This window comes from Trichoplax adhaerens, genomic scaffold, assembly GCF_000150275.1.
Source record: "Trichoplax adhaerens TRIADscaffold_30 genomic scaffold, whole genome shotgun sequence".
Classification (NCBI taxonomy): Eukaryota; Metazoa; Placozoa; class Uniplacotomia; order Trichoplacea; family Trichoplacidae; genus Trichoplax; species Trichoplax adhaerens.
The window spans coordinates 47,502-59,173 of NW_002060970.1; the positions used below are offsets into that span (position 1 = coordinate 47,502).

The window sequence follows — 11,672 nt, forward strand, 5'->3', positions numbered from 1 at the left end:
TTTTCAATGCCATTGGATATGTTACCGTAAATTTATCCACTACTAACTTATTTATTTCGAGCTATTAAATTTATACTTCTAATACTTAAATTACATATTTTATCTTGCATTTGGTATACGAATACATTTATATTTAAAAGAGAAGGTCGGTAACTTTTTTGTAAATTGAAATAACTTGAAATTTCTAAAGAAGAAATTCCGATTCTTTAACCGATTTTAGTTACACTTGAAAACTTAAGATATTTTATTGCAGTTATTTACAGCAGCAGGCCTTTGTAGTTTATTACATTTGAGGCATCTCCATCAATAAAAACGGTATCAATTAAGCTTACTATTTATGCACATGCATACACACAGTAAATCTTAATCTGTAATTTCTTGCATTATTTAATCTATGATCAACAATAGCACGCTTCATTTTCCTGCCAACCAATAATATAATAAGAATTTCTGATATATTCAATAATAAGTAGTCGATTTTAACCACTTAGGCTAATTTAAATTTTCTGTCTTAAGAAGCAAAAGCAATGCTTGTCCTCTGTTATACTTTATGTCACAATCTTATAAACGCTATTTATACATATAGCTTAATTGCCCTATTGCTATTCTATGATAAGGAGTAACATATTTCTTTCTCTAATAAAGAAATGCTTACATCCCAATACATAAAATTAATCTATCTGACGTTTCTTACCTCCGCAAGAATATTTTCCTATTTGATAATGATATAAATTTAAAGATTAAAGATGCATTTGATTCTTATTGTCTGTTTCGCTAGTAAAAATTTCGATAATTGGCATACGTTTAATTACAGATATACTTCTTTTAACGATAAAAGCTTAAAAGATTTTTTTGTAGAGGATATGATTTATGCCTTATGCTTAAAAGGAATAATAGAATATTTATTATATTTCAAATATACAGCTAGTATTTTAATAGCTATTATGCAGGACATTTAAATGTAGCTGTAACGGTTAACTGGATATATGACTGTAGTTAGCTATCTAAAATACAAACCACAATAGCAGGCTATTACCATTTTGCTTTAGATTGTAATTATAATATATTACAAGATCATAGAATTCATTTTTGAATAGCTCAAATCTATTAATTTTAAATAAGTGCTGAGAATATGAGTAACTGAACATTAATATATTTTTCCTTGAATTCATTTTAAATCTAAAATCTTTAGCTATTCACGGCTTACAGTAGTATTGGACTTATGAAAAATTCCTATAAATCAAAATTTTATAAAATAATCTATTGCTATTTAAAATTATTAGCCTAAAATTTCAATTTCAAGCGATTATTTCCGATTAGCATAGCATTATGTAAGAATTAAATATACATGTCGTTAATTGAAATTCTAATATTTCGTAATCTTATCATTATTATGTATTTCAATCGCATTTTCTAGATTGCCATCTTACAACTTCCGGGTAAGCAAATTTAATTTTCTTACTAACAATGTATTCTTATGATTAGTAAATAATTTTTAGATAGCTATTAGATTAATTGCGTTGCATAATTCTTACGATTTTAATCATTAAATGCTAATACATTAATCATGACTGCAAATTTTATTGCAAATCTAAAACGTCTGCAAAATATCCATAAATTTTATTCTGTGATCAGCCAAAAAATATATAAAATGGTTATTATTAAATTGCTTGCTTTATAATTATTAACATTTTAATCAATACAATAGAAGTCATTCCCTATATTAGCTATGTTAGTATAATGATCGAGTAATAGTCTTCCGCTATTACTGTTGGTTCACCTACGTACCCAAAATTTAGCCAACTATTGTACCGCTGCAACTAGGTGAGATCATTAAAGCTAATAAATGTTAGAAAGAATAATGATGCCACAAACTCTTAGTTTTGGTGTGTTACTTCCTAAAATGGTTGTTGTATAAATCAACAATGACTATTGCTATGTTTTTATCCAAAATATCCGTGAAGATATTATATTTCTAACAATTGGCTTCTTATCTGTAGTTGCGTAATTTTAAAAGTCATTGTAAAAAACAGATAGATATATATTTTAACAAATAGAGTTAGGATCAACAATGCAAGGTCAAAGTACAGTCGATTGTACATTATTTCTTTTCTAGATTGAATTTTTCTTATTTTAGTGATATCTCTTTGCCAGTATAAAAGCTAGCTGGAGGCATTTATATTTTATCTAAATTTCAATTAGCATTTCTTTAATTTCCGTCAACCATAAGCAATCGAGCAGCATCGTTTGATCTCGACACGAGCGATACGTTACAAGCAGTATTGAATAAATCTCTGCCTTTGGTATAATAATCAATCCAAAGATTACATTAATTAATTATGTTCATATTAGCTATAAGGTTTTAAAAATCATTTAATATGCAGATATGTAAAGATTTGTTCGTCATAGAATAGGCAAATATTAATGTCTTTTGAATTCTCCGATTAGACAATCAAACCTTATTATAAACACTCTTTAGTATTCGATTGTCCGTTTCCATGATACCCTAGTGAACAATGATTTCTGATTAAATTATATAAGAATAATAAATATCGATGTTTGTACTGCAGTTACATAGCTATAATACCATGAATACCTAGTGTTATCGCGTGTAAGGAAAAAGAAATTAATAACGATCAAATTAGTGAATTTTTTGTCAAGAAACTTGATATATATTGTGTGCTAAATATATTGGTATATATTCGAATAAAGCTGACGCTATGAGTAATAGTAGAAGTGACAACTACTATTACTGGAGGATAGTTTCGAGCGTACAGTTTATTAAAGCATATACCGTAATTTATAGGATTTCCGAGCTCTATATTAGATAGTTATATTCCATATGTTATGTTTGACTACATTATGTGAGAGTATCATGAGATAAAGTATAATGTCGAACTGCCTGCTTTTCTAACATGTAAACCATTACTTATACCATAAAGAATTAAGTACCTATTTCATCATCTTCCCTTTGATATTTTTTCTCCATATTTGCGGCGAACCTCATTTAGATTACATTTCTAAATTAAAGATATTTTTACTATATACTAAATAGCCTTAATATATGGTAAATAATATCGTTGCTTTCTTAAAATAAGTACATTATCAGCTTTACTGTATATAGTCATTTTTGAAATTGATGTTGGTAAAATTAAAAATTTTAAGCAATTCTTAAAGCTATTGATAACTTAGTTAAGATTGAACTAACTCTTTGATCTTCTTGATAGAATTTGCTACTACTTCCTGTCCTCCAGGTTGGAAATTATATGAAAAGCAATGCGTTGGCCAAATTGCATTGCTTAAAACTTATGATGACGCACGGCTATATTGTCAACGATCTATGAACGCTGACCTAGTTGTTATTGACAGTCAAACAAAGGAAACATTTATGGAAACTTATGTAGCAAGCACTTACTCAGGTGCAAGCTGGATAGGATTAAAAGATATGACAGGCGATAATAATAAAAACAGCCATATATGGTTGCCTATCAATAAGTCAGTAACTGATGTGGGCTACAGTAATTGGCATCCATTAGAACCCAATGTGCTGTCACATTTTTGCATCATATTGTACATGGATGGTACGCCTGAATGGAGAGATCGAAATTGCTACGACAAGTATTACTTTATATGCGAGAGACGTAAGAGAAGACTATAATGTCGAGTTATGCTAGACAGATTACATTACTTGCAGTTACTACTATGATTAGGAGTTGTTAAAATCTTTATAATTTTTTAAATGCCTTCCCGATATTTCTATAACAGCTTTCATATCAGATGCAACTGATAAGACCAAAACAGATTCGATGCCAATCAATAATTACAGACGCAATCTCGAAGGTGCCTGCTAACTAATTTATTTAATTAAAATTTTATTATACGAGTATTACAAAAGGTAGTAGATTAGCAAAGTTACCCATAGAATTATAAACTTATAATCTTAATGTCGATAATATATTGCTATTATAAATTAAACGATCTCAAATCTTATGGCCAAGACTTGATATTTAATTTACAGATTTAAAATTATCCGAGTCTGCTTCTTTGGTTTCTTTATCTTCATCAATAAAGCATCCTCCGGATAAAGGTAAGTGATAATGGGATAAATACCACGCTTGAGGACAATCGCGCATATCGTCTGTATGATAGATTTTGCGGGGTTTCTTGCCTCTATCTTGTAACGGAAGTGTTCATTACCGGCAGCTGATAATTAGAGTCGAAATAAAAGTAAAACTTTCCAGTAATTAGAAACAAGGGCGGTTTAGCTTTACCAAAAAATTGCCTTACTTTGATTTAAATCTATGGATACTTACTGATTAAGCTAACAATTTTGATCTGATGAAACAATTAATAGAGCTTATTTATTGGAATATATATTATCCCATGTAGATGTTGCATTGCAAACTGAAAAGCTGAGTATGTATGAGGCTCCGACGGTAGCAACATCCTTAGCAGGTTAGCAAACAAAAATGAAGGAAAATTCCTTCTAACTAAAGTGAAATCAGCTAATTAAAGAATTTCCAGTTACGAACAATTTAAACTTCAATTCATGATTGTTCATTCTTTTCTATAGTCCCAATTATGCAAACAATTGAATCGTTTGCTAATGATTTTAGGCAATCAACGACAATACCAACAGGTATACGAGCATGACCTTATATTGATGTTTACTTAAACTGCGATTTTAGAGTTTATTTAACTTTGCATTGTCCATGGTGCACCAATTAACGCCTTTATTTAAAAAATTTCGTTAATAAATACGAAAGTAACATTGCTACATAGATCTTAAGTTACAAAAAATAGACTAGTATCGAAAATATTTGTCATTAATACAGGCAACGTTAGCACACTAGGCCTCTTCGATAAAACATTCTTTTTGAAAAGAAGAAATTTGAAAGCTAGTGCTGCCTTAACTAATATTTTTATAATAATTAACGATATAATAAAAAGTATTTTGCTCAGATTTTAACCTGCAGGCTTCAATTATCAGCTCAAAAGATTTCGATAAAGCGACGTCGGCTAGGCTAGGTAGTTGAAATACTGTAGAGCAATGTCAAAGTTCGCTTCGGAAGTAAAAGTTAAATTTTTATCTTAGAATAAGAGCTAAAAATATAGATTAGATTAATTTTAATATACTAGTAAACTTTATTAGTTACTTTTGTTTCATTGTCAGATATCAGTTTAAATTTAAAATCAATTATTTACGTAAATATTTTACTATTATACGAATATGTACGTATTATATCAAAATTTTATTGTATCAGATTATGAGCATAAAAACAATAAGAAAACTTCTGAAAAATGATGTATTCCTTCCTCTCTATGATCTCTAATTCAGGCAATATGCAGACCGTTGAAGACGAAATCATACAAACATCACCAACCGTAGCAGGTAGATGAACTGATTAGTAATCTAAGAATTTAAGCTATTCGTTGCTATTATCAATCGAATCATTTTAAACTTGAGCTTATAAAAATTTTACGAAACCAATGACAAAATATAGAAATATAAAATTATAGCATAGTAAAGAATTCATATAACTTACCATGGTACAAGAACTTGAGTGAATTATAATTTGAGGAATGATCTTCACGGGATACTTGGATGAACTATGTCGCTCTAGCTTTTATCTGTATTCTATACCAAAGCAGAGATTGATCTTAATAAATCTAATTCATTTATCTTCGATTATCAAATTTTGTTATGGTAGTACATCATTACTCTACAGCAATAAAATGTTTCTGCTAGACAATGGGTGAATGAATTAAAACAAATGGGACAAATATGAAGTGTCTGTACTTAATCAATATCGAGACTTTACGGGAATACCTCATTTAATTAATATTTATACTCTGAAAGGAATTTAAATTTATTAGAATTCAGAAAGTGCAACATATTGGATAACAGATATTTGATAACGAAAAATCCCCAATAGATACCACGTTACAGCTATATTTAACCCGTATTTAAATAAATTCTTTACTTAGTGGCTATGAAGTTTATTTAGTAATAGGATTAATAAACTGAAAATTTATTAATTACTTTCATATAGACTAAAATATAGGGCTATTACTAATAAATCTATTAAGCAGCTCTAGTTTTAAAACTTTATCAAGAAATTTAGCATAGGTTTGAATCCTACAAATTAGAGCCAAATTACCAACGATAAGCCAAGATAGGAAGTAGAATGAATTTAAAGAATTAGAGCTATTCTCGATAAATAACTATTAGCCAAAGTTGTTACGGATACAAAGCATACCTATTCGCCGTTTCATTTGTTAGATATAACTGGACTTTAGCACGTATTTACTATAACTAAATTTCCCAGAAGATCTGTTTATTGTTTAAATTCAGATTTTTAGCAAATACTTTATTAGACTTGCCACAAAAATATTTAGGCTAGAGATAATTTATTTCTGTAGAATTTATTACTAAATACTCGCTATAATCGAAATTCATCGTTTCGATAAACTAATTTATCAATCTTGAATTCTGAAGGTGACAGTAAACTTGAAAAAACAAAATAGTTACAAGCGCTTCAAAATTGATTTAATGTAAATGCTTTGGTTTTAGAGTATCAACTTGAGCTGACTTTACCAGTTCCTCATCATCTTGGAGGGCGGTTTCTGCAGGCGATAAATCTTTTAAATATGTATTGGATTATGATTATAAGCCAAAATTAAACCTAAAATTTATTTTATAATCTCATGGGAGAATCAATTCCTTGTTGACGTCAAAATTTCGCACATTGTCTACGCGATATAAATCAGGCTATTAGGATTGCTAATTAGCTGATTAATGTACTTACGAACTATAGTAAATCAACAAGGCTAATAGTTACTCGATTGCTACTGACCTTAATTTTATACTTAAGCAGACTCGCATAGGTGTCGTTGATACGTCCATAGCCTGTAAAAATTGATTTATTTAGAAGAAGTAACTGATTGCGCAATGTATCCTATCACAAAACAGCTTTTCAACAAGATAACATAATGTACGATTAATAAGTCAAGTCCTTGAACCAATGTATCAAGGAATGATATCTGCACTATCAGGAACACTTTTGCTCTACTAGTAGACTACACAAAGACATAGACGCCTCGTATTTTACGTTAAACACCAAGTTTAAGAATTAACTTTATTACCCGATATATTGCGTTTATACATACTCTTCCTCAATAGTTCATGAGTCATAGTTAGTACGGTTAACTTTGGAATCATTCTCTGAATTAGACACTCATTTTACCTACTGCTCTCTAATGCAGACAACAGTATAGCCAGATTACGATATGCCCTATCATGGGACAATTCTGCGATAATTTACAATCTACCATAAGCAAGTTACAATCACAATGATTCGAAATTAGAAGTTTACTAGATAAGGATAGGCTAACAAAATTATCCTAACATAGATATTTCTACTTTAATACAGTATATAAAACTGTCACGTATACACTTCATCATACTATGAAGTATTTACACCTTATTTCGTAATAATAATAGCTTATCTAACATTCTCCAATTTAAAAATTATTTTTTGTTAATTTTCCGTACAATTCATTTCCCATTAAGAGAATCACTTTTCGCAACAAAGGATTGATTCCGATAATGGGTCCACATTAGGTATTGCTATAGCAAGTTGATTAGTGCTGACTTGTAGATATTAATTACTTCATACTTCACTAACCTTGATCAGTTTTATATTTCATGTAACCGTACCTTACCCACTTGGTGCTATAGATTTAAAGAAAAGTTCATTTGTGTTATAGCCAATATAGTAGAGAGTTGATAACAAATCAAAAATTGCTGAAATATCATCAAATATCCTCTATAAGCATATCGAAATGTCTAGTATCACTAAAGATACTTGTTTTACATGTGATTAGGTTATTCCTTGAGCACCTTTTCATCATCCCTTCCGATATCGGAGAAAGCAGTCATGAAGCCATCTTATTCGATTAATATCCGTAAGCAATTTATTCCTTTCGATGGACATAATACTAATATTGCTCGATTCATTCCATCTAATTATGGTATGCTAAATAAACAGAGGAACAGCTGCAGACGCCAATCGCAAATTTTAGTAATATTCTCGAAAATTCATTCCCGTCCACTATTTCGGCTGGAAGTAAGTGTACTGGTTTCAAAAATTAGATTACTAGCCGTAAGGAATATAGTCGGATTCAAGAAATAATATAATATTATACATAGATCTCCGCATTATCGCTAGCATGACTCAATCAGAAATAGAATTTGAGGAACAAATTATTTATAATTCCGTCCAATCAGGTAGTGTATACCATTAGCTTCTAATGGTAAACAAAATCAATACAATATCACGGACATCACTCCGTGGCAGTCAGCTATTTAAACATTCACGGTAGTTGGTACCGTAACACTGATATTTAACTTAAATTTTTGCGATTCATCAGACAATAAAGCAATATTTTTATAGAAGCATCATCTGCTGTTTAATAAGCTAATAAATGGATTATAACAACTGCCTTACTATATAGCCATTTATAATCTTAAAACGAATTTCGAATTCTTTTTAATAATTCAGAAAACTTTCAGATGGGATCTACAGTATTTAGTAGCGAAGAAATCAATTTAACTTCGGAAGTATGGTCAAAATCTATATTTCAAGGTATTAAAAAAACAACTGCTAAAGCACAAGATAGTATTGCAGTTAAATTACCGGAATACATGTAAATAGAATTAAAATATTGCCATTCTGTTTTCATATCAATTTACAATCCTCTTGAAAGAGTGATAACCAAGGTCAATGACAGTCAATATCGTTTTCTACTTTTGATAGTTAAAATTATTCAAATAAAATATTAATTGCTCCTTTTTGGCTGCGTTATAACCAAGAAATATAATTGCAATCGTAATTCTATAAAAAAGTATTTAAATCTGTTTACCACGGCAACAATTGCTTTAAGATACTTTATTGCCATATTTTTGAAATAGCTACAGATGAACAACATATCTTACGAACTTCGGTCTGAAACTATCAAAATATAAATTTTATCTAATTCTCCACTTATTACCCTATAAATCCTTCAGATTAGACATATTCGAACTATAACACGAAGGTGATAGTGTTTAATTGATTTTCATGCTTATGTTCTAACAGAATCTGAGCCATCAGTACAGACATCACCATTACTGTTTTCATCCATAGCAAATGACATGCCTAAAGATTCCGTAATTTTATACGAACTTCTGCCTTCCCTACTTTCCGAGATTAGTGGTAAAGATAGCCATATTTACACCATTTATAAAAATGGAAGTACTCAATAATAACGATAACACGTAACTCTTAAAGGCGATTGTCGAAATAGTAATTGGCCTTTACTGACTTTAAATTTATATGATAAAGTTGGAACGAGTTTGTGTAATTATAGCAAAAATTATCCGTTTCTAATTAAACATTAAATAGATTTTTATTGTAGTAGTAGCTCTTATTATGGTACAAGATCAGTCTCGATCATGTTTTCATATTGCTTCAGATGAACAATTGGACATTATCTCTCAGCCACAAGTTTCGAGTCGTAAATTTATTATTACGAGTTGGCTAGAACATTCTCAAATAGATATTAAAGAATCTATGCTATCAATGAGTATGTTGGCATGGTATTAAAATTAAATTTGCAACCTAGATATTAGACATGACCGTAATTTTGTTCTGTTAACGAATAGATGATGTTATTATGAATGAAGTGAAGATTTTTACATCCCCCGACATATCAGTATCGAATCAAAGTCTTCAAGATTTAGCTGCAGAATCGATTCACTTGCAAAAAGGTAAGATTACGTTCATCACATTATTGTATGTAGTAGACTGAAGCAATTAAAATTAAGCACAAGATTAACAAAGCTATCGACCACTAGATGCTTTACTGAAGTATTATCTAGTGATTTATACTAAAGCTATGTCAGGAATCACTAATAGCGACGAGCTATTACAATTATCATCATGGTCTAGCCTATTTATAGACGAAAAGCAAAAGTTAGATGATTTCATGTTGACATCTGCGCCACTATCGCAACGTACTTGAATTTTCCTTTAAGAAAAATTTAATCTCATAATCTCATAATAGTATTTGATCAATTAATATTAAAAATGGGTACAATTATTTGCAGACAATTTCTTTTCTAGCTCTCTTATTAAAGTAACTCCTTCGCTTTCTGGTTAGTAATCAACATTTGTATTATGATACTGAGTAGATCTACAGCAGTAAATAGAGTTAATGACTTCCGAAAGCAATGCAATACTGATACAATTTTAATATCAGTTATCGATCTTAGAGGCTGACTATTTGCAACGATCCTTAATCATCTGCTGCAGATTTTTATTTCAGAATCAATTCCTATATTATCACATAGTTTAAGTTATGATGTCGTTGTTAGCTATATGTGTATTCTAGATTAAGGATAAGCCTGATATTAGATTCGTAAGGACATATTATAAATACTAACGTGCATTACTTATATTGCATCAATCAAAGAGATTACTACGTTCATGACGAATAGTACAAAATAAGAACGCAGTGTGTTAGCTATATTACTTAAAGCCCTACTCTTAAAGATTATTACTTCGGAGGAAAATATATGTCCGTATTTTAGTCATTAAATACGCATGCAGGTTCTAAACCTTATTTATTGCTGGCTCAGCATACTAAACTACAAAATTTCACTTCGCAATAGTGCTATAATTAGTTGACTAGAGCTTTAAGTAATCAAATAAATTTTAATTTTATCATAACTTAATTTAATCTAGATGCAACTATTTCACCGGAATTACGTACTCAAGAGCCAATGTTTTCTCTGAAATCAAGCCTAGATCTTACAAATCAGCTAGATTTATCTGGTAAAATTATTGAAAGACGAGTTACTATAAAATAAATAATCTATCCAATCAAGCTTATCCATTTTTTGCTAATATCATCAACTGAATATTTTCTAAAATTTCTGCTGTCTACCTAATCAGAAGTATCACTAGTATCTAATATCGATTCAGTGGCTATTTTCTCAGAAGCAGACGGAGTTGATGGTAGGTGATAGTTCATTAAATAATTTTGAATTCGTTTGAAGTCATAGCACTTTTTCGAGCGATTTCATAGTCTGGACGAATAATTTATACTAAGACTACGAAATATTCTAAGAATTAGTTCTTTAAAATTATGTTTCGTCACGATGAGGTAAGATTTGTTATCGTAATTTAATTCTATTTTAGTTATAACAATTTCATCAGAATTAACTGTACAAGAACCACCAATGAATTTCCCGAAATCAAGCCTAAATCTAGCTGATAAGCCAGATTTATCAGGTAAATTATTGATAGCTGAATTACTATAAAATAAATAATCCTTGCTATTAAAGCTCATCTGTTTTTAGTTAATAATATAATTTACTTAAAAAATTTCTAAAATTTCTCCTATTTGCAGTACTAGAAGTATCTAATATCTATTCAATGACTATTTTCTCAGAAATAAACAAAGTCGAAGGTAGGTTGCAGTTCCCTAAGTAATTTCGAATTTCTTTGAGATACAGCAATTTCTCATGTAGCTTGATAATCTAGACGAATAACTTACTCATAGATTACGAAATAGTGTAAAAATTAGCTGTTTAGAATCATAAATGGTCATGATGATGTGGTCTATTA

General features: G+C 29.8%; 2 protein-coding genes across 2 annotated transcripts in view; both read left to right on the forward strand.

The window, feature by feature from the left end:
* Positions 1-2,071: 2,071 nt before the first annotated feature.
* On the forward strand, positions 2,072-5,936 carry TRIADDRAFT_61847 (uncharacterized protein; the record flags this gene model as incomplete). The annotated part of the gene is made up of 8 exons (XM_002117781.1): positions 2,072-2,084; positions 3,228-3,641; positions 3,766-3,840; positions 4,019-4,087; positions 4,390-4,455; positions 4,574-4,639; positions 5,339-5,392; positions 5,878-5,936. 8 exons carry the CDS (start codon positions 2,072-2,074, stop codon positions 5,934-5,936), a joined length of 816 nt encoding a protein of 271 aa, XP_002117817.1.
* Positions 5,937-9,196: 3,260 nt separating this feature from the next.
* Positions 9,197-11,672, forward strand: part of TRIADDRAFT_61848 (uncharacterized protein) — a gene marked incomplete at both ends in the record, with an annotated part of 9,547 nt that continues 7,071 nt past the window's right edge. Inside the window, 7 exons of the mRNA XM_002117782.1 lie at positions 9,197-9,257; positions 9,460-9,627; positions 9,707-9,811; positions 10,788-10,877; positions 10,998-11,060; positions 11,244-11,336; positions 11,455-11,514. Coding sequence (XP_002117818.1) covers positions 9,197-9,257; positions 9,460-9,627; positions 9,707-9,811; positions 10,788-10,877; positions 10,998-11,060; positions 11,244-11,336; positions 11,455-11,514 — 640 coding nt within the window. The remainder of the gene's footprint in view (positions 9,258-9,459; positions 9,628-9,706; positions 9,812-10,787; positions 10,878-10,997; positions 11,061-11,243; positions 11,337-11,454; positions 11,515-11,672) is intronic.